The following is a 24,991-nucleotide window of genomic DNA, read 5'->3' as shown; positions in this document are numbered from 1 at the left end:
AAATTACCCCACATCAATTTTCAGAACAGTTATTCCAATTACATTTTATTGGGTTGAGCTTTAAGAAAAAAACCCACTAATACAGAGAGACATGAAACAGTATAATGTTGTACAATCATTTCAACAGTATAAGTGTTTTACAACGAAATTACGCAAAAATATAATTCCACTTTAAGAACAGTAAAAACAATGATTCCTGATACCGTAACTTGTAAAATTTTATAACTATTTGTATATGTTTCCGTAAACATCTCAAATGTAGTTTCGCATTTTTGATAGCGCATCAAATTATACCGATATAGTGTTTGTGACAACTTGCCCCTGTGACATTTCACCCCCAGCTTCCTCTTTCATATTGAAGAAACTTGCATTATTAAATTCATCATGACTTTTTATGTACAGGCCCAATGCATTTTTTAAAAATGTTTAGACTTTCGCTTGATTTCTAGATTTTAGAACATTAAAAGGTCTGTCAAGTTGAGCAGTGTTAAAATCGTCCGAAGAAACGTTTGGACATGATATACCCCAATGATCTTATTGTATGCTTTCTTCAAAAACCTCCGCTCCCGCGCCACACTGATGGTGCGCATCAGGGCACCATTCAACACAAGAAGTGTTGATTCTACATGAAGGACTTGTAGATCCGGCTTAAGTTATGAGAGCCAGAACAGTCTGGGGCTAAGTGCTGTCCTGTGTGATACTAGTGAACTGTTGAGAAGACCTATAAACTTATTCGTTGATAGCTTATAATAAATACTTCGTTATTAATAGCTCCTACCTTTCGTTGAGTGCTTGCCTTAGATTTGCAACAATTTAGTTGAACAGAAATTACAAAATCAATACTATTGCACTTAAAACTCGTTGATTATGCTTTAACTTGTATATGCAGTGTAACGTGTAAGGGTTTTAGAATCTATAATAAAGCCCCAGCTAGGCTGTTAACTTCCCTAATTAGGGATCCATCCTTTGATACTGTGCTTCCTAGGTATTGGACCCCTGGCGCATCCAAGCGAGAGTGGCGGAATAAATCGCCCCGCCTGCCTACAAAAATCTGTCAACGAAGCTGTAGTTCTCTAAACCCTTGTATATGAATTGACAGTATATACTAGTATAGAGAGACAGGACCGTTTTTTCTCCTTGCCATTATCGGATCAAATTCTAGTATACCGTAGGTGAACGAACAATACGCCTCATTTCGAAATAGAATGTCATTTTCCAAATTGAAATCATTAAAAATTAAAAGAGAGAAAATACACTTTTAGTAATACAGAATAGAATTCAAATTCCATAATAAATGTACAGTAGTAGACTTAACATGAAGCTTGACACTTATTATAGACTCACTGAACTGATTAGGCATGTTGTTCCAATGTTACCGAGATTAAGAGCAAAGTTGTTTGTCTTGTAACAACTGTCCAAATAGCTGTTACTGATTTTTAAAGAGGTGTATTGACAGGGGCATATAATGCACGCAACTATTAATAAACTCATTGAAAGGATAGGCATATTAGCATCAAGACACATAAGAACATTGCCCGTAAAATGTCTGTAGACAAAGACATTTTACAAGAAATTGATTTGGATATAAAAGTATAAACGTTTAGTCCAGTGAATAGTTTGTTGATGAGGGCGCTTATGCCTTGCATGTGGATATGTTGCAAATTCTTTGCACGACTTAACTGTATAAATTTAGCTCTTGTGATACGAAGCCCCTGAGGGATTACTGGCACGACATGTCCTAGAGTGGGCCTATGTGCCAAAAACCCAAAATACAAATACATGTAGTTCCCATTTCAAGAGTTAAGCTCTACTCTTTCAGTGATAGCCTAATTATATCAAAATCGTGTAATGAAGCATTAAAATCATTCAACCTAAGTAACATTACGCTGCTACATTAAATTTGTGGTTTAAATTGTGAGCTATCATTTTTTTTTTGTTATAGCGAGATATAGGGTTCCTATGTTAAGCTTGTATTCTTAGTCATTTCTTCTTCTGAAAATATTCTCACACCAAGAGGCCACCTTCTACGCTGTCTTCAGTAATTTAGCATATGGTTCGCTTACACTTGACCATCCTGATCATTTTGTTTAAAAGTGTTTTTAATTGGGGGATTGTGGACGTTAAAAAAAAAAGATTGAAAGAGGGTTAACAACAGGCGGTCGAAACTAAACAGTGTCAAAAGACTTCATTATTTATATCCAGTCTGCATTAGTTTGTTCGCAACTCCCTTCCCGTGACATGCGCGCTGTGAAATCAATAGCACCGCTTCTGTCAGTCACTAAATGATATGGAAAAGAGGCGCAGACAGTGCTTTTACCGCTGGGTATTTTCTCACTAGATTTGAGATTTTGTAGGCTCATTTAAGGAATAACAAGTATTTCATACTATTTTTTTAACATTAAAAAAAAAACTTGAAAGAAAAAAGTTTCTTACAAAATGGGCGTTATTTTCTGAAATTCTTTCACTAAAATTTTGGGCCAATTCATTTAGCCTACATAACAATCAAGGTTAAAAACGAAATGTCTGGGTATTTTTGTCACAGAAATTCCTACAGTTTGGGTTTTGTTTAAATTTTCACCCATATTTCTGTGAGCTCGATCGTCGGCTAGTGTTGGAGAAAAGTCAAAGTAAGCCCGCCTTGACATTTCGAAGTTACAGCTTCTTGTGTTCCATTTCTTGGTGGAGGAGTTCTCATTGTTCTTTCATTCACTTCAAACAAATAAATGTTCACCTTGTAAAGTTAAGCACGCTTTCTTGAAGATATAAGGATCCCATTGCTTGAGAATGGTGTTTTGACATAGACACGGGTGCAGACAAGCTAAACTGGTATGTCGATGTGTTACTTCTTCTGTTCCAATGTCTTCAAACTTTGGTTGTCAACCATGTAACATGTGCAATGAGTATAGCCAAAGGTTCATTACCTGACACGTCTGGGATTATTGTGCCAATTTTAGCATCCTTTATGTTCTTTATAGGTAAGTGATTATCCTTGTTTTCTTTATAGTTGAATAATTATCTTTTATGCCAGGGGTGGCCAACCTTTTGGTTACATTTGTGTACAACAGAGGAGGGGTTAGGGTTAATTTAAGAAAAAAACCCACACTAATTAAGTAGATTCTATGACATTCTATGTCATTGTTAACATTTTTAGTTTGCATTCATGATTTTAATTTATTTTTATATGACATATAGACTAATTATATTTCATGAACACTGTTAGCAGTTTTAAATTTAAAAAATATAAACATATGAATGAAAATGCTTGCTCGCATCAGCATCGGACAGATGTAAGTAAGATTGCAGTTCCAGTAGCTTTACCAGTCAGTGACGGTTTAGTTTACTTTAGTTAATCTTATTTAATTGATAACTTCCTGGACATGACTTTGCTTCCTTAAATATATCTGACCATTTTCCCTAGAGTGACTTAAGACCAATAAGGTCTTTAAAAATTTTGAAATTATCATCTTTTTTTTTTTTAATTTTGAAAAGCTTACTATAGGTAAAAAGTCCAACGCTAAAGAAATGATTTTTTTTCTCCCCCCCCCCCCGCGAAAAACAAATTATATGTATTTATGTGTGTGTGTGTGTGTACATAATCTTTATTACATTCTGACCCTTCATTCTTTCGGAAGACGTTTATTGTGCCCTAGAAAAGGTTCTTCCATGAGTTAGTGAAAAAATTGTAGATTCCCCGACATTACCAGCAAAGGGGTCTGGGGGAGCGCTTGGAGCTCCCCAGCGCGGGGCGAAGCCCCGCCGCCAAGCACTATTTCTGATATTGAAAACCAAAAAAATGCATATTCTGAGGTATCTACAGTGCATTTTCCTGCTATTAAAAAGTTCTATTTCAAAAACCTAATGTGCTATTCTTACTTAGACCCTCCCTCGTCGTTCGGCGCATTTGCCATCAAGCTGTTTCCATAAAATTGTAGACTCCCTCCATTACTAGCAAGGGGGTTTGGGGGAGCGCCCCCCCCCCCCGCGAAAAACAAATTATATGTATTTATGTGTGTGTGTGTTATATTAAAGAGGGGGTTTATCGTAAATTTTAGACGGGGTTTTAAAATCAAAATCTTCCTTAACTGTGCTCTTGGAATTAGGGGATTTTCGTTTGCATTTTTTTTGTTTTTGTTTTATAGAAGAGGGGGAGTTAACTGCAAAAACCCCAGGTAGGGGGATTAAAACTCAAAACCCCTGGTAGGGGGTTTTAAACTCAAAACCCCTAGTAGGGGTTTTAAACTCGAACCCCCCTGGTAGGGGTTTTTAAACTCGAACCCCCCTGGTAGGGGTTTTTAAACTTGAACCCCCCTGGTAGGGGTTTTTAAACTCGAATCCCCCCTGGTAGGGGTTTTTAAACTCAAAACCCCTTTGGTTGTGCTAGGGCAAGTGATGGTTTAGTATTAAAATCTCACCTAAATAAACAAAATCAAAGCAAAAAATCAGTCACTAAATTCCGACTCACCCCCCCCCCCCAAGAACCCCCCCCTGGCTACGCCCATGCGTGCTCTATGCCTATGTAATTATTCTAGATCTAGATCTACATGTTTTTAAGAGCTCTTATGGTCTGTCGTTTCATAAGTGTTGAATATATTGAAACGCTATAAATATAAGTTCCTTAGGACTGAGAACCAGTTAAAGATATGTGACTTACTTGTTGATTGAAATTATTTATCTCTATCTATACTATTAGATTCTAGATTACACTTAAGTATAATCATATATGATCTCCTTTTTTTTCTGATGGTGGATGTCAAAATAAAACCCATATAATTTGCCCATATTATGACCCCCCCCCCACCCCCCAAAAAAAAAAAAAAAAAAAAAACAAAAAACAACTCTTTTTTGTTTTACAATATGGCATTGAATTGAAATGAAAAACATTCCGAGTGACTTGTTCTCTGAACAGTTTCATTATAGTTACGTTTGTTACGTTTAAGTTTGAGTCCGATTAAATTCGACTTTTGCTCTGACGGAGCCGCACAAGTGTAAAAATGATTGCAGCTATGTCTCACAAAGTCTGCCATTATGCGAGCCCTTGCTCAAAGCAAGATCATAGCTCCTTCTGTTGTCTTGACCGCACGCAGCTGTAGCTAGAAAACAAATGCAGCCCAACGGTCAAGACTAATGGACAGGTGATAGTAAGGTGATGAAACAACCACTTTAAGGTCAGCTCGAATTTACGACCGGCCTCTGTTATGACGAAATACAATGACGGAGCCATACAATAAAACAAAAACATAGCTGTATACGTTGTACACTGACACTATGCAAGCATGTCAAAGGCTCAGTTCTTTTACTAAATAAATATTTGAAAGAAACGTTTTTTCCCTCTGTACTTACAATGTATACTATTTGCTTACACATTCTTAAGAGCAGCTTCGTGTAAATGTGGAATGGTGCAAATGGTGCGGAATAAAACAAAAGAAAAAAAAAACATGAGAGAAACCCATAGACCCATATGTATTAGAACTGGACTGGGAGATGGAAACATATTCTTATCCGATAATAATCAGAGCACAAACCACTATATATATATATAGTCGGCCGGAATCTAGGAAAATCGATCTTTTCTCTTTAGTCTTGATCTTTAGTTTTCAAAGTTTAGAAATCATGCGATACCATTTTGCGGATTTTTAATAGAATGGGCTATCTTATCTTATATGATACTGACGTTACTTCAAAAAAGAAGATGATTACGTCCTACGCGTCATGCATTTAGTCAAGCATATTAACCAATGACCTAAATTCTGCCAAGTCACTGGTTTTCCTGACTAGCTCAGGCAACCCATTCCATGCTCTAATAGCGCTAGGGAAGAAAGAACATTTGTACAAATTTGTCCTAGCATATGGAACGAGGAATGTGCCTTTATCTTTGTGTCTTTCTGAGTATTTTTATTAAATTGTGTTTTGTATTTGAAGATTATGGTTCAGTGTTTTATGTATAATTTCTTCTTTATTTTAAAATCTTCTATCCTGAAGGCTTTCTAAATTTAGTGATTTTACTAAAGGTGTTACTCTAGTCCAATGTGAATATTCGTTTGTTATGAATCTCACTGCTCTATTTTGTGTCAGTTCCAGTTTCTTAATGTTATCTTGAGTTGAGGGGTCCCAAACAGAAGATGCATATTCTATTATTGGCCTAACCAAGGTTAAATAACATTTTAGTTTTATGTTCTTATTTTATTTATAGAAATTTCTTGTAATAAACCCTAATGCTTTGTTTGATTTTTCAAAAGTTTTTCACGAAATATTTTTGTAGTGTTAAAAGATCTTCATTTCCAGTCTTGAAATAATAAATATAGGTATGTGTAGTCTACATAGTAGGAAGATATTTTGTATTTAAGCCCTATTCATTATTATGAGTTAAATTTGACAATTCAATTCAGAATTATTGATTTATTTCGTTGATCTTTTAAACAACGTTATATTTGTATAAGTCAAATTTCTAAAGTACTAAATAGACATTCTATCATTTTAGAAGCAAAGATGAATGAACTGAAATTTAAGTCATGTATTCCTATGCATCTAACCCTAGTTCCTTTACTCAGTCATAAGCTCTCTTACCTTGTGCCTAGTTCTTCTACTCTGACATAAGCTCTCTTACTTTATGTCTAGTTCCTCTACTTTGTGCCTAGTTCTTCTACTCTGACATAAGCTCTCTTACTTTATGTCTAGTTCCTCTACTTTGTCATAAGTTCTCTTACTTTGTCCCTAGTTCTTCTACTTTGTCATAAGTTCTCTTACTTTGTTCCTAGTTCTTCTACTTTGTCATAAGTTCTCTTACTTTGTCCCTAGTTCTTCTACTTTGTCATAAGTTCTCTTACTTTGTCCCTAGTTCTTCTACTTTGTCATAAGTTCTTCTACTTTGTCATAAGTTCTCTTACTTTGTTCCTAGTTCTTCTACTTTGTCATAAGTTCTCTTACTTTGTCCCTAGTTCTTCTACTTTGTCATAAGTTCTCTTACTTTGTTCCTAGTTCTTCTACTTTGTCATAAGTTCTCTTACTTTGTTCCTAGTTCTTCTACTTTGTCATAAGTTCTCTTACTTTGTCCCTAGTTCCTCTACTTTGTCATAAGTTCTCTTACTTTGTCCCTAGTTCTTCTACTTTGTCATAAGTTCTCTTACTTTGTCCCTAGTTCCTCTACTTTGTCATAAGTTCTCTTACTTTGTCCCTAGTTCTTCTACTTTGTCATAAGTTCTCTTACTTTGTTCCTAGTTCTTCTACTTTGTCATAAGTTCTCTTACTTTGTCCCTAGTTCTTCTACTTTGTCACAAGTTCTCTTACTTTGTTCCTAGTTCTTCTACTTTGTCATAAGTTCTCTTACTTTGTTCCTAGTTCTTCTACTTTGTCATAAGTTCTCTTTCTTTGTTCCTAGTTCTTCTAATTTGTCCATAATTCTCATACTCTTTCCAATACTTTGTCTCCATTCCTCCGTCTAAAATAAAAAGAAAGGACACAAGATAAAACGTAATGAGGTAATGACCAAACAGGAGGTTATATAATGGCAGAGCATAGGAAGACGTGCCCCTCTCACAGCCACATTAAACCTATCTACATAGGCCATTGTGAAGAGAGACACTTACCACTGGACGCTTCAACAAATGCCAAAGAAAGCGTACTGATGTCATTAGGCTTATGTCTTCCCAGTGAAAGAACTTTATTGAGTTAGTCTACTTATGTCTGCTGCTTCTTCTCAGAGCTAACAGTTGTAGTAAATAATGCAACCTTCTATGCAAATGTTCTCTACCACTTTCTTATGCTACATTCATTGTCACACTAAGACGAATCTATATACAGAATGAGAGTATCACATGTACACATTAAAAAACATGTTTCCTGTAATGTAAACGTTGCATATGTTCAAGTATAAATAATGAATGGCCGCATGTTACAAATTTTAATATAATAATATTAAGCCTTATGTTCACTCATATTCATTGGTTGCATTTTTAATTAAGAAACATATATACACACACATATACATTATACAATATGCACACACAATTTTATACATAAACATAATGTGACGATTGTAATCTAGAATTCTAGTATTATAATTCTAGTGCTTTATAAAACTAACAAACATTTAAAAAAAATGACGTGTTATCTCTGATGTCACCCCTCGTTAAGTCTATACGTTCATGAAACCATTGGCACCGCAACACAGTGTAATGAAAGGAAGTGTACCTCATGGGTGCAGGGGCGAAACTCAAACATAACATTACGAAATTTCCCCGAAAGAACATTCACAATTTGCAAAAATTATGATTTTTATTACTTAACTTATTCTAATCATCTTTGTGAACATTTTTCTATATTTTTTTTATATTAATATCTTACACAAGGTACGGGGTGAGTGATAAAACCCTCGAGACCAACTTCTCCAACGAATGATATAGGCCCCCCCCCCTTCCCATCCATTTTCTCCTGCAAGGCTGGGGAAATCAAAGAATATTTGACAAAAGGAAAAACCAGGCTCTATTGTCAGGTTTCGCACAATTTGATTGGAAAATAAAAAGAGTAATACATTTTATTAAGTAGCTGGTTTTAATATGCATTGTAGCTGTGTTGTTGACCTAATTTAATAATTTTATTCTATATTTTTTTGCCTAGTTTTAATGTTTTGTTGATCTAGTTTTAATGTTTTGTTGGCCTAGTTTTTAATGGTTTTTTTTACTAGATTTTATCTATAGTTGAACTAGTTTTAATCTGTATTGTTGACCTAGTTTTAATCTGTATTGTTGGTCTAGTTATAATTTCTGTTTGTTTTAGCTACGACTTATTAGATTAGAAGATTATTTCGACTTCTAACATCTAACTCCAATAAGACTTTCTATTTAGAAATCATTATATTTCACAGAATATTTATCAAATGATGACACACTAAAACACCTTCAATTCAACTCCAACAAAATACGATATCAGTTCAACTAGGATACAATACATGTGAAGTGTTCAACTTTTGTTGTGTCTATGTATCTAGTGGCAAGTGACGCAAGTCGCCTCATGTTTAAGTGCAAACTTCAAGCTTTTTTCGTGTCTATGTCTTTGTGACTAATCATCGCCACGTCCTAAAGGAGCTTCATCAATTTATTTGTATACTTTGGAATATACAAGCTTGTAGACATCCCATAATATGACTGCCTGGTCGTCTGGTATGTGATGGATGGTCCTGGTATCGAACTCCCGCCATCCCCCGCCGCCACGTGACAGGTTTGGGCTAGGATGTAGTAATCTTTAATTCTGAAGGAACATCCGAAACATGTAAAACAAAACAACAGTATATTTTCCCAGTATGGACAGTGAGCAGCCTATACACAAATTGCCATTCATCTATTATTCTATACTGAAATGCCCTTGCCCCAAACACATACACTTGATACGTGTCCCTGAGGGCATGCAACTCTTACAATTTATAAAACAACAACAACCCATTGCGATGCCTTTTTTTTTACGTTGACCCCTGTGAGCCTTCGCATAGAATCTTATCTCTTGAACAACACTAAAGAGTATTACTTGTTTTTAACCATTCAATACCATTATAGCCTAATACGGCCGCTACCCAATCAATTCCCAGGTTATGATAAAGATTTCTGGTCTTCTTTTGTTGTCTGTTGTTCTCAAAGTAACAATAAGCAATAAAAAAGAAAAAAAAAAAGATTTATAATTTTCTTTAAACATCAAAGTTATATTAAGTGATGAAAATAGAGCTGTTTAATCTCAAAATGAACTATTTGAGATCTTTTAATCAACAGCCTTTCCTAAAAACACAAAAAAAAACCCAGAGAATAACTTGTAATTGTACTTATGAGTACCACTTACATATGCGTGAACAGTGCAGTTCTGGCGCTCTAGTTGCAGGGGGAGAGAATGACTCTTGCTGTCTGTTAAAGAAATGATAAAGGTGAAACTGGATTAACTCCCCAATTCAGGTTTCTGCGAACTATTTCCTTAACATCATTCAAAGCCGATACATTGAACTTGATCATGTCCAACTTTCTTAGAAAGCATGAAAAACATGAACTGTGCTACTTCATCTATTACCTCCCCCCGCCCGTGTGTATTCTGTGTCCAGGTCTACAGTGTGATTACTCGGACAGAGCTGTTGAGACAGTTACATTAAAACATCGCCCCAGACCTGGACCGGAAGCAATCATAAAAATCAGATCAAAATCCTGTTTCCAATGACACTAATACATTTTCATTTTGTGTTCAAGCATGTTGTATTTATCTTTCAGCTTCGCCGGACACCGGATTTGTTTTTTTTTTTATTGCGCATGCTGAGGTTACCTTGACACGAACATAACAGCTTATATTTTGATTTTAGATTCTAACTAAATCACGTTTAGTAAAGCTAGGCTTTCTTATTTTTTCCCCATGTTTAGTGAACACAAAATTTCTTGTGTTTAGTGAGAAAGACTTTCTTATGTTTAGTGAGAAGTTAGATTTCACTATCCAAGTAGAATGTGTGGCTGAGTGACATAACCATTTCGAGATTGGATCATAACGTAGGCTAAATATGTTTCATTCCCTTCGAGCTGCGTCGTTTCTGCTGAGCAGAACTGAAACTTTTCCAAGATAGGCTACTCTCCTTCCAAGATAGGCTACTCTCCTTCCAAGATAGGCCACTCTTCTTCCAAGATAGGCTACTCTCCTTCCAAGATAGGCCACTCTTCTTCCAACTTTTCTTTACACGCTTATGTGTCCATAAACAGAGATAGGACCGAAGCGTACTGGACATATACAAATCCACTAGTTCTTTGTAAATCTTCCTTACGTTTTATGTACAAAAAAGTGATACATATTTTTTCAATACTTATTAGTTTTAAAAAAGTCCATAAATAGTTTACAGCCAATGTCCATTAGATGCATCATCTTGAAAATGTCATCTATTCAAATACATTACATTTAATATTGAGTTAATTGCAACCTACCTCATGTACATATCACACACAAAAAACCCCCACAATTTAATTCACGTTGTGCGTGATCATGTGCTTGGAAGAGTAAGAAGATTGGGAAGATTAGCTTTGTTTTCAGACATGGCAAATTTATCTTCAACATTTTTTTTTCTCTTCATTTTAAAAACTGGATTAAACAAGCTTTTCCCACATTCGGGACATCCGATGTGTCATGTCTTGCTATGGGATCAGTTAGACATACACTATTAAAGATGAAACTGTTAGTCATAAAACAATTTCTGTGTACAAAATGTAATCAATTTAACGAATGTATTTGTGGCCAGCAGAGTGACTGGTCTCTTTTACACTTTCTAACAAGCTGCATGATTAGTGCATGTACCTAGGCAGACGTCGCAACATCATCCTTCACAAGGAATCGAACTAAAGACACTCAGTTTAGTAACCAAAGTATTTAAAATCCATCCACAGCCTACTCATTTCTTGGGTACGGATTGATCGAAGGAAGCCTCAAGGACGTCGTCAGTCCAGTGCTAAATGATGGTTGTATAGCGTAGTGGGTCTTTTGTCATTGGTCATACATCTGACCTTACTCTCTCGGCATGTACATTTACTTTGGTGGCCGATGTAAAATAGCTGAAGTGGTGTACCTAGGTGATACAGTTGGATAACATGAATTAGTTGACCCTGTTGTCACGTGAACTCTAGCCTACTCACTTACGTAGGGCCCCTGGCCCCTATGTATATGATGACACATGTGTGAATCTTAACCTAATCATGCGATCAGTAATACTCATAATAATTACATAAAAAGTGTTCTCAAACCAAGTATTGAAAAGTTGATCTACTTATAGTCTTCTATACTAATGATTAGGCAAGATTATTTTGTATTGGAAAGTTTCAAACTGCTGTTTTATGGTTTCTTAGTTTTGTCCTTAATAGTATTCAGATTAAAACATTTTTTTTTCTCATCGACTATTTTTTTTTCTTTTTATCAAGGTCATCTTTTTTCTTTGTATCTATCTGACACGCAATAAAACGTGGCACATATTTAAAACAAATTTAGCTCTTAAAGCTCAGTTTAAGTTGGCAACACTGCGTCATCAATATGGCGCTCATCACTTTGGTAGTCTCTTATACGTTCTTCGACATCTTCATTTATTTCATTCTCTCGTGTGTTACTTCTTGAGGTTTTCTAGTTCTTCTTTACATTCTCCTATTGACAAAGCTTACATCAACTCTGTCGTGGCTGTCTGTACAATTTTTGTTCAAGGTTTGTTTCGCCCACACCCATTCTAGGATCAAGTAGAAAATTTACACAATTATTTGTTGTACCTAACAAAACATGAGTTGATTAATCGTTTTAGGAAAGAGAAATCAATGCTACTTGAGATGTGTCTGTATATGTGGATCTATTTCCCTTATTATGTCTTGGACATGTTATTCCTCCCACTTCCCATTTTCGGATCAAGTTGAAATGTTGTCTAATTGTTCATTATCGATGACAATGGCTGCCTGGTCGTGCGGTTTGCTCGCTGGACTGTCGTTCGGATTTATCGATGGTCGAGAGTTCAAATCCTGCCCGCTCCCATCCCCGTCGTCCTGCGGGAGGTTTGGACTAGGAAGTAAACTATCTTCAACTCTGAAGGATCATCCGAAACATGTAAAACATTTTACAATACATAAATTAATAAAAAAAAATACTTAATAGTTAATTAGTGGTAATTAGTTTTGTTTTATTTAGAAAAAGGGAGCTTTCTCTAAGAGCATTGAGTGATTTTGTGTCCTGTCATTTGTGTCTCTGCGTATGTCATATGATGTGGGAAGTGAGCATCTTGTATTATTGTTGTATGTATGTTTGGAATTATTTAAGCCTTTTTGTGTAAACATTTTAAGGACCAAAACAAAACTACACTGGCTTAGTCATAAACCTTACAAATATTGCTTTTGGTGTTTTATGCGAGGAAAAGTATTATTTTTTAAACTTCGAAGGATTAAAATTTTTATTATTACTATGGAGCGAATGTTTTTTTTTATTTAGAAAGGGAACACGATTAGCTCCCCTGCCTTGCATAGTGATTACTTATGCCGCTGTTGCCGATAACGTGATGTGCAAAGCAAGGGACGCAATCTATCCTGTCTCTCATGAATTTCTTATAACGTCAAGTCATTGGTTTTAACTAAAGCGAAAATATCACTTCTCTCCCCTAGCCCTCTACCCGCATTTAGCCATTTCATCTCCTTTGCCTGATATATGTCAATACTCCATACTCCACGATCACATCTCTCTCTCTCTCTCTCTCTCCCTTTCTCCCCCTTTCTCTTTCCACATTATTGTTATTAATATTATTATACAATTTAAACCTTCGAATACATGGGAGAGAAGTTATTGGTCAGATTACATAGTAATTAGTAGTGAATCCACAGTGCGTGCGTCCCTCAGATAAAGTCAGTGCATGTCTAATGAGCCGTAGTCAGCCCACGCAAGACCGACACCAGAACATTAAGCTGGTGCTTTGTTTTAATGGCCGCCAGCAAGTTTTTTTTTTTTTTAGCTGTTTAGAGTTGTCAGCAAAACAGACTTTATGTTGGTCCAGAACAAGCAAAATGTAGGCCTTTGTAAGCAAGGGGGGGGGGGGGGGTAGACATTTACTTCTTGGTGTTACTGCTGAGATTTTCATCTATTGGAGATATCATACATAAATTAAACAATGTCAAGGACGCCAAATTGAATTTCAGTGTTGCCAACTAAACAAAAACTAAATTGAACTACAAACAGAAGAACGTGGAACATTTGGATTGTGCAGGGCTTAAAAAAGTGAAACAAAAAATTATGATTTAAAAAAAACATAGCTTATCAACATTTCCTTTATTATAAACATCCGGACAAACAAACAGACAGACAAAAAAACAACAACAACAAACAAAAACAGGATATAGAATATTGATTAACTATGTAATTTAAAAGCTATTCTTAGTGACTTATTGACTTGCGCTGAAAATTTTGATTTAAGTGAGGAGGATTGGTGCAACGGGTATTAGATAAATGTCGGCAACCAAAATTGTAGTCTACAACGCCTATTTAGTGAGCACTCTTCATGATGGTAGTGAGAGCCGGACAGTGTACATGCACCAAGAGCATAGCGACACATAAAGCAATCTTCTGGAGGGAACGTGTCTCCAATCAGGAAGCTTTTATGTGTGGCCAATAGGCATACAGTAGGCTAGGCTCTTTTGACACACAGAAGACAAACGTTGGCTCGGACTTGCTTGCTATTTGTATTTATTGGCAACAGTGAAGTTCACAACCTCAAAGCATGGGAGATTTACCACAATACAAAACAAAAACATTAGATGCCTGACTGAGGAAACAGATATAATGAGAAGATGGACTGAATACTGTTCAGACTTTTAAAACTTTGAAATCCCAGGAGTTCCAGAGTCACTAAAAGCCCCTGCAGTAACCAACATTGATGAAAATTCTATTCTTCGCTCGGAAGTAGCATCAGCAGTGAAATCCCTGAAAAAGGAAAATCAGCCGGAGTTGACAACATTCCTTCTACATCAACAGGATGGAGGAGAAACCATGATAAAATGCACTTTTAAAGATTTGCAGCAAGATCTTGGCTATCAGGAGAATGGCCCAAGTCCTGGACCCAATCATTTATCACCACTCTTCCAAAGAAAGGCAATTGACTACTCTGTCAAAACTACCGGACTTTAGCCTCACAAGCCATCCCAACAAAGTTCTGTTACAAATTATACTAAACGGTTTAAACCAATAGCTGACAAAATTATATCAAAAGAACAAGCGGGTTTTAGACATGGTAGCAACACAACAGAAAAAATCCTAAACTTTAGGATACTCAGCGAGATTATTACCTTTAACACCAACAGAATCTTTTCCGTGTCTTTATTGACTTCAAGAAATCTTTCGAGAGTACATGTCATAGGACACTCTGGGCGACTAGGGAAAAGTACAATGTAAAGCAAAACATCACAAGAAAAACATACAAAATACTTAAAAAAAAAACACCAAAAAAACAAAGCTTGGAGCTTTTAATCGTACTTGTATCAATTAGTTTGGATCAGTCATGTAATTAAATTTGTTGTAAAGATCTAGACTAACAATAAAAAAAAGCATTTATAAAAATAAAAAAAGGGTGTGGGGGGGGGACGACTTGAATTCCAACTCATGGCTCAAGACTTCTCAGGCTTCTCAAGCTAACACGTTAACGACTCTGCTAGTGGAGAGCCTATGAAAATGATATAGTTATCTGTTGTTTCTATAGTCTTGTCCTATTTTTACAAAGCTTCTATCAACTCACTCTGTCTGTCTGGCCAAAAGTTTGTACACGTTATTTCTACGACACCAAATCTTGGATCAAGCTGAAATTTCGCATAATTATTTCTTTTACCTGACAACACATGAATCAATAAAAAAAATTAACCAATTAGTTAATTAACTATTGCTAATAAATTACTTTGTTTAGTATATCAAACTAGGGAAAGAATTAGTACTTGAATGAGCTGGTGGTATAAGCTGAAATAGCCCCCTTTATATCAGGCTGCCGTCTGAAGCCGACCCAATCTTACAATCAGTCAACACATTTCTCAGTTTAGAATTCCACTAAAATACACATTAGAGAGCACGGTAAAACAAAGTGATATTATACTTTGTACTGCTATACACAAACTTCAGGTAAAACAAAGTGATATTATACTTTGTACTGCTATACACGAACTTCAGGTAAAACAAAGTGATGTTGTACTTTGTACTGCTATACACGAACTTCAGGTAAAACAAAGTGATGTTGTACTTTGTACTGCTATACACGAACTTCAGGTAAAACAAAGTGATGATGTGCTTTGTACTGCTATACACAAACTTCAGGTAAAACCAAGGGACATATGCTTTGTACTGCTATACACGCCTAATACACGGACTTCAGGTAAAACCCCCCGGTTTCATACCTTGCCCGCTGCCATCCCCCGTCGTCCTGCGGGAGGTTTGGACTAGGAAGTAAATTATATTAAATTATATTCAACTCTGAAGGAACATGCTTAGTAAACACAAACATGAAAGAGAAACAATAGATAACTATACAATCTTCCATGCTCATAGATTCTTCGCGAGTAGACAAGATTCCCGATGCACATGGTATGCAAATCAATGCCGAAAAAAACGTACATTGAGACCAATAGCCAACAGGGCTTTAAAAGGGACACCAGTATTAGTGGCGAAAAGCTGAAAAGTGTCAGTGGTTTTAAATATCTTGGAGCTTTTGCTTCAGACGAAGGAACCAAATCTGAACTACTGGCCAGAATTGCACAGTCCACGGCAGCACTTGCAAAACTCAAAACAATCTGGAAAGACAAAGGCATAGTCTTCGACGCCAAAATCATACATGCGCTCCATGTTCACGGCCTCATTCTTTATATGCTTGCGAATCTTGGACACTAACTACAGATCTCGAGTAGAGAATCCTACTATAAAACTAAGATGCAACAGAATGTTTCTTGGTATCATTTAGAAAGACCGCATGTTCTTGACGGTCCATGACTTGTAGCACCAAACTGTTGGTAGACAACTCAACGGCTGTCGGCGTTTTACATTTTAACTTGTACAACTTGAAATAACTTGAATAACTTCTTTGTGAACAAAACTAAATATAAACTTTTATTTAAATATAGACAAATTTGAGCTAAAGAAATAAATGTAGTAAACTTTAGTAGTAATATAAAATGGTATTTTTCACTCTGGCAATCTGCAGTCATCTGTCGTACCTAAGACCGCTGACGACAATGTCACTTCTTTCGCACTAATCACACTGCTTAGCTAACCTCTTCCCACTGTCACCATAAACACACACACGCACACCCCATAACAGCACAAATGAAGAGAATTAGAAACAGGATTCATACAGCTATTGGACCCTACAATGACGTGCAAACCACTGTCCAAAAACGCACATCACAAGGTTCTCTGGTCTCTCAAAGGCCTTCCTTCAGGTTACAGTACCAAGAAAAAGAAGAAGAGGCAGACAGAGAAAGCGATGGTAAGACAACGTGAAAGAAAGGACAGGCCTGTCATGGAATGAAATGTTTTTCATATTACTTCATTTTATTCTATTAATATGTTAGCAAACGTGGCGGTTCAAGTAACATACATATTAAATGTATGAACCCAGAATGTGTTTGTTTAAATACACTTTTATTTTAGAATGTTTTAAATCTTGGAAAAGTTTTAAAAGTTGTAGAATATCTGAATAAGATGGTACTGTACAGTTACAGAGAGCATGAAGGTGACAATATGAACCTGTAGAATGTCAGTACTTATGGAACAGTGAATGTTGTACTATTTTTGTGTTTATCTATCTATTAGACTACAAAGTGTTTTCATTGTATTCTACGATTGTCGGCAGCCTCTATTTGTTTGAATATTGCTCAGACGGCTAGAGCACTGTCACCTGAACCGACTGGGAACAGTCGTAATTCAATTTTAATTGAATGGCTCTAAGGATGAGTTTAGCCACTGGTCATTTCAGGAATTGTTAGTCTGAATAAATGAAAGAAAAACACTTAGCCATACAATAATAATGTCTTTCTCTGTTCCCCCCCCCCCTCTCTCTCTCCCTCCTCATACACCCATTCATAAACACACACACGCCAACACGCATATACACGCTATAACAACAGTTGATCTTGTTTGGAGTGTTTCCACTAGCAGCTGAAACTAATGAAGTCTATTGAGACGAAACATGCTAGCGACAATGTGAGCAGTGCTAATACAACACTTATTTTGAGCTAGACGTTTTGGAGTGCGTGTGTTTCTACTGTAGCCTGTAGCCTTCAACGAGTAATTTGGCTGTATAGGCTGAGGGTTGAGGGACATGAAAAAGGAAAGAGAAAGAAACATACAAATACTAAAAAAAAAGACAATATCTCCTTTATCTATCTTATGAGGCGATTAGTTGGCTCTTAATAACTAATAAATGTCACCTGCGCTATCTGTGGACGGGAGTGTCTCTCCAAAATAGGGCTCACAGCCACATGAGGAAGTGTGCTCTGAGATGAACCATAGTCGTTCTACGACTGAAGGAGGCCAATGATTGGAGGCGGTTATTTTGCTCTTAATAACTAATAAATGTTAGATTTAAAAAATATTCTTATTTAAGCGATATTCATCAACTCTAAAAATTTATGGGAAAATTGTTAGAGACGTTTTTTAACATCCGTGTCCAAGTTCTAGGTTCCGCCCTCCACGAAGTTGTGATTTGAATAGAGGTATTTTAAAATGAAATGAGTTTATGTTTTATTCAAATTCGGCTGAAACACAACGACTGAGGAGATCTATTCAACACTTGACCTCTAAATCTACAAGGGCGTCAGGGAACTGTTCACCCAACCATAGGAGTATCACATCTGCACATCCAAAGGAGGGCAGAAAGGAGGACAAAGTAAAATTTAAACAAGAATAACATAAAACGTACTTCAAATAAAAAAGCATATACTGGTACTAAGTGTATTTGTATTAGTTAGTTTGGACCAGTCATGTAATTCAATTGTAATAGATCTACAGTCCTATTTAAAGATTAAAACGCCTACAACGGAGTAATTGTACTAGCTCTTTGGGGCTGCAACACAATGACAGAGTAGATCTATTCAACACTAGACATAGGCCTATACATAGGTATCGGGGAACTGTTCACCCAATCATAGGGGTATCAGACACCTGCACATCCATAGGAGGACAGAAAGAAGAACAAAGTAGAATGTAAACAAAAATACTTATATCGAATTCTGTCCTGCAAATGGTGTCAAGTTAAAGTACAAGTCTCTCGACTGCACATTGTTCACATCAATATAAAACTCCTGCACAAGAATGGATCACAGCATAAAAGAGTTTGTGTGTTTCAACCAGAAGATATAATGGATTGTATTTGTTTGCTGAATAATATGCAGTAAACAAGAGTAAAAGTAGGATATTTTGACAATTTAAGCCTATGTATGCCGGATGAAGAACTCTACCTCGAAAAGGAGGACAGTCCTTCTTTGCACGAAGTCTGGGAACCCTACCCAAACACCTTTAAAAAAAATTTAAAACCTCCCCACGTCAGAGGCGAACTTTCTAGCAGACGAACTGCTTGGAGGGAAAGATTGCCATCATTCCATTACTTTCTACCAAAAAGATATTCGGTCAAAGATGTGAAATGACGTCGATACAGATCACTTGATCACGTGGGCTACAGATGCATTACAATGGAAGTCCAGTGGATCTATATTAAAGTAGTGGACCTCTACTGGAGATTCATTAAGGTAAAGAGTTTTTTGTTTTGTTTTCTCAGCCACGAGTAGACAATATAAAGGATTAATGTCAATCAGATGATTACATACAACAAGGTTCTCACACTAGTTAATGTTTACAACAGTCTTACGAAGTCTTATTGTCATCCAACAAAACACCTCTGAAAGTAGAGAATACTTCTAAACGCAAGGAACAACTCTCAACATTGTGAGCGGATCGTTGTGTGGTCCGACTTCCAGGGAGTAATAGCTTTTATGAATTGTTGTTTTTGATTAGTCCCAACACAAATCCAATTATCGCAGAGACTTCCCACAATAAATAGTGTTTTAATGTGTGGCTGAGAGGTGAAAATCGCTTGGCTTCCTATCAAGGGGGCCCCATTTCGAAACTTGACCAGAAGTGAGTTCTGTTTGAGTAGTTCCAAAAGGCAGCTTGGAGACCTTCTCCCAAATACTCCCCCCCCCCAACTGGTCAACAAAAGAGCTTCCACCTTAGCGCACTGAGCAACTACAATATTCAAACATTGGTCCACTCACTGATCATCATTAATTCTACCACTTCCCGTGGATGATAAAATACGAAGATTCAACCTATTACTTTTCCGGTACAAAGAACAACTAACCCAATTTCATGACCGAAACCGCAGTGGTTAAATTGAGCAAAAACGATTTTTTTAATCACAACTTCGACCTAATTTGTTTTTTAAAGCCGACATTTAAAGTCTAAAGTACAAAATTATAACTCCTTCCGCTTTAAGCACTTAAAGTAAAAAGTAAAGTTCCCCTTTCAGACCTTGTGGTCTATAGGGCAGATGATGCAAAGGTCATCTGTTTCTGTGGCCTACGGTTATAACTAGGGCTTCATGTGGACAGCACAACGACCAACCGTCTTTACTTTTCTCCAACTCATGTCAGGTACCCATTAGAGCTGGGTGGACTCAGAGGCGCCCAAAGATTCTGAAATTAAAAATCTCAGCCTTCACCAGGATTCGAACCTGAGACTCCCTTCAGTCACCTCGCCTCATTTAATCACTTATTAACACTATTTTGGTGTTATCTCTATAACCTCTCAACGAGGCGTCTCACTAGAGAAATGTTTGATTTCAAGTCTAGATCTATGAAAAAGAAAATGAAAAAAAAAAAAAGTCAAGCGTAAGTAGTAAACTAAATGTGAATTGCGAAATGTAAAAAGGGAGACTATAACTGATGGGCCTAAGAAGTGTTTGTGCATGCTCTAGAAATGGTTTTGTGGGGCGTTCGATTGAAGGATGAAAGAGACAAAAAGAGAAGAAAAAAAAGGAAGAAAGAAAGAAATATGTTGGGGCGGGTGGGGGAGCGTTGCATGGGGGGCCATTTTATTGACGAGTTACGAAGTGTTCCAGGTAATATACACCAACTAGCTAGTCTTATAGAAATGCAATTCATGTATCATTTAAGAGCTTACACCTATTTGGTGAATTAGTCTATAGAGTTTAGACTCATTGCAAAATTATACTCATTTCAGAGATAAAACTCGTTAGAGAGATGAAACTCGCTAGAAATAGTGAGAGTCCACATGTGTAAAGATGTTTATAACAATCCTTAAAGTTTACACAAATCTAAATTGTCTAACACGATACATGGAAAGAAGAAATCCCCAACCACTGTACCCCTCCCCCCAGCTTCTTACTTTTTTCCATGCTATGAAAACATTTGTACCAAGTGTGAAAAGTCTTTACCCAATCTTACAATCAATCAACACATTTCTACCAAGTGTGAAAAGTCTTACCCAATCTTACAATCAATCAACACATTTCTACCAAGTGTGAAAAGTCTTACCCAATCTTACAATCAATCAACACATTTCTACCAAGTGTGAAAAGTCTTACCCAATCTTACAATCAGTCAACACATTTCTCAGTTTAGAATTCCACTAAAATACACATTAGAGAGCACGGTAAAACAAAGTGATATTATACTTTGTACTGCTATACACAAACTTCAGGTAAAACAAAGTGATATTATACTTTGTACTGCTATACACGAACTTCAGGTAAAACAAAGTGATGTTGTACTTTGTACTGCTATACACGAACTTCAGGTAAAACAAAGTGATGTTGTACTTTGTACTGCTATACACGAACTTCAGGTAAAACAAAGTGATGTTGTGCTTTGTACTGCTATACACAAACTTCAGATAAAACCAAGGGACATATTCTTTGTACTGCTATACACGCCTAATACACGGACTTCAGGTAAAACCCCCCGGTTTCATACCTTGCCCGCTGCCATCCCCCGTCGTCCTGCGGGAGGTTTGGACTAGGAAGTAAATTATATTAAATTATATTCAACTCTGAAGGAACATATGAAACATGTCAAACATTTTTACAAACAAGGCAAGGCTGTATAAATAAAGGGCTTGGTTGTACTGGTTGTCGGACCTGGTAATGATATTAGTATGACGAGTGGGAAGAAATGAGTACGAATGGTCAGTTTAGTACTAGTGGCTTTAAACTCATACAAGTTATAAAACTCCTTGCCCGTGCGTGTGTATATGTGAGTTTCTTAATTAGCGGCATAACCTGCAGGACACAGTAAAGGTCATGTTCCACAGGGGCGTCAATTGAGAGAGGGCACGAGTACCACCACCATACATTGTTTCCAGTATTTGATTTTTACCTTAATAGCATTGCCCACCGGCTACGCCCGTTGATATGTGCCCAGGTTCTCTATTGTTTATTCTGGCTGACACCTCCTCCCCTATTGTATTGTACACTTGAATGAAACGGTCAGCCACCCCGCCCCCACACACACACCAACATGTTTATATCCCTTGAATTCATTCTACTACCTGTTGAGTCGGAACGGCCCGTTGTATAATTCACACATATACATACTTTTGGGAAGTGAATTCTAGTATCACCTTTCTCTCTACCCCTTCCTGCACTCCCCCCCCCCAAAATAAAAATAAATTACAATTTCTTTGGACTTTTCAATTCCATTACTACAAGCCTACACTGCTCAATGTTAAGGTAATTCGCTGTCTATTCCACACATGCAGAACGGCTTTGGTGACAAATAATGATGGCTCCTCCTAAATATCTTAATCTAGGCCAGTGTTTCTCAAGCTTTTACTAGTGACTCCCCCCCCCCGCCCCAAAACGAGAAAGTTTCCACTCCCCGCTCCTCATCGTTAGATGCATCACTGGCCAATGTTAAAATACGCGGGACATTCCAATGACATATATCGCGAGTCCGTGGTTGTGGTCAGTTCATCTTTGTGTTATGAGTGACGTCTTGAAGTGGGCCTGTTTTTTTGTAACTCAAATCTTGTCAGTAGAACAATGTACGACCAGCGGAAGAAATTCGAAAGGCACCCAATAGGACGAGAAGAATTGCGTTAAGGAGACTTACTGAATCAACCTTGTAGCAGACGACCACAAAACAATGTTTCTTAATGAAATGAAAACTAAAATTAAAACATAAGTCTCTTTTGATGATTTAAATATGGGATGCCAATACAAGGATCTTGTTTCTTGAGAAATGAATTGAGTTCCTTCACGCCATAGAAACCACGTCTTCCTTCCCCTCTCTGTAATGTGAGAAACTCTGACGTATACTCTTATCAAATGCATCGAAAATGTTCACAAATAATAAGTGGGCACCAAATGAAATAACTGCCCTGCAAAACTTCAAGATTTGAAGTAGCCCAACCTCTTTCTTCATGCTCTATCTCTATACATGCATTCTGTCCACAAATCGTAATCAGTACACATATCTTCTACATCTTTAATTCTTCTCAAGTCTCTACATCTCTTTTTAATTAGCCCCCTTTCATTCTCAATAGCACTTAGCTAAGGGGCATCTATGTGGAAGTGTTTGCGTGGGAGTCTCTTTTTGTCAAGCGGCTTTGATGTAAACATTATGTCTTGAAGTGCAGAGCTTCCCTCCTCCCTGTGCGCATCTTTATCTAGTTTGAATGTTCTCAGCTCAAACATCGATCACATTTACTCTTTCTCGTGCTCCAATTAGTTTTGCACTGACTGGTTACCTCCGCATTTACACACTTTCTTTTTTTTTGTGTTCTTTTTTTTTTTTTTTTTTTTAATTTCTCAATCTAAACCAAAAACATTTAAACTAATTTAGGAATCGATTTTTTTTTCACTGACTAAGATCTGAAGAAAAAATCAATTAGATCATTCAATAACATAATAAGGTATTCCCTTATTTTTATATTATCGATCTTTTTTTTTCTTTGGCTGCTTTCAAGAATTCTGTGTTTGTCTAACTGAATATAATTGTGCACATGTTTCTGTGTGTTTTCATGTGTTTATATCCAATTCACTATGCTTCTGGTCCACAATATACATCAGAGCCTTTGATGTTTTTAAATGAGATGACAGTATGCTAGCAATACAAATGTTTGAACATTGGCTTTGGACTCGCGTAGCGGTTGACAAGGACATTCAGTACATTATCTCCCTTACTGGCATAGAGAGAAATTGAAAGGCTATATTTTAAGAGGCTTAGATAATGATTAGCCTTTTATTTACCGTGAAGCAGAGATAGCTCTACAAAAGTTTGTACACCTTCTTGAATGCCTGATATTACGAAGGGAAGCAACTTTCGGGAAATAAAGGGGAGATAAGTCTGGTCTATGTCCATTAGGCTTATAGTATATTCAAAAATTAAAATTAGTTTTTTATAAAAAGTCCAAGGTTGAAAAAAAAAGACGCTGGTTATTAAAACAAAACAAATTGCTTTCTTAAAATGATAAATGGGGTTTAAATGCGTCCACTAGTGAATTTATGATTATTTTCCTGTATTCAAAACATTTATTTCCGCAACGTAAGATCTCATTTGACAACGAGCACTCCTACAGCTTACTAATGGACGGAATTCGCTAAGCATCGTTCAATTCATAACTAATCTCTCGCTAGTCTTTCTGAGACCAAATACAGTGATTTCTGAGACACTATTACAGCCTACAGAACAAAATCCTATTCCTTGCAATCCATTGAAAGGTTAATTCAAAACTTCTGAAGAATACTGGAAAAGTCAATAACGAGGTCAAAACTCAATAGCTAAAAAGACCAATTAAATTTACTAAATCTCCTTATACATATATCGAGAACGACATTTTAAGCTTTAAGATTAAAAATGTCATAATTTTCGCTATCCTCAAAAAGACTTAGAACTGAATCTTTTTTTTAGAACAGTATCAAGTTGTCATTCCTGTTGTAGCTCTCTTGGTTTCTTTCAAAGACCAGACATCATTGTCTAAGGACAAACACTGGAGTGTAATACTCAAGGGAAGTGGGAAATGGACAGACCGAAACAGTTTGTAAGGGGTCGGTCATCAGTGAAACTGAGTAGGACGGAATGACATGCAATCAAGGGAGGAGGGCTGCCCAAAATCTAATCCTCTGGGGAGTTGGTTGCGGCCCTTTGCTCTCCCAGTCAAGTTGATTAAAACACAAAACAATAACATTAATTGAAAAACTATTTTTTTAAGTTCATGAACTTGACTTATACTAAACTAAATCTACAAGGCAAGAGAGTTCATAATGATTGGTTTAAGATTTAATTGGCTTTAACAAAGGATCAGGCTCATATGGAAAATGATGTAAATGTCAACATGACTTCATCTCAATCTATACTGCTGCGAATGTTTCTCTATTTCTAATAAGTTAAAAACATTTCCATTTTCTTTTTTTTTTTTTTTACCGTTATTAGAGTCCTGAACTTCATGAACTATTGAGAAATGTTATTTTTGTTATCAAGAT

General features: G+C 36.5%; 1 protein-coding gene across 5 annotated transcripts in view; it reads left to right on the top strand.

Moving 5' to 3' along the window:
- The first annotated feature begins 2,295 nt into the window (after positions 1 to 2,295).
- LOC106052257 (zwei Ig domain protein zig-8-like) overlaps positions 2,296 to 24,991 on the top strand; it is a 142,709-nt gene continuing 120,013 nt past the window's right edge. For 2 of the 5 annotated variants that reach the window (XM_056023410.1, XM_056023405.1), the window contains exon 1: positions 2,297 to 2,975. In XM_056023410.1, the coding sequence (XP_055879385.1) occupies positions 2,897 to 2,975 (79 nt within the window). In that variant the 5' untranslated portion in view covers positions 2,297 to 2,896. Of the gene's footprint in view, positions 2,976 to 24,991 lie in introns of all 5 variants that reach the window. The other 3 variants (XM_056023418.1, XM_056023413.1, XM_056023424.1) reach the window with 2 other exon arrangements.

Source organism: Biomphalaria glabrata, chromosome 1 (genome assembly GCF_947242115.1).
Source record: "Biomphalaria glabrata chromosome 1, xgBioGlab47.1, whole genome shotgun sequence".
Taxonomy (NCBI): domain Eukaryota; kingdom Metazoa; phylum Mollusca; class Gastropoda; family Planorbidae; genus Biomphalaria; species Biomphalaria glabrata.
Note: the sequence above shows the minus strand (reverse complement) of the source record. Positions and strands in the feature narration are given on the sequence as shown.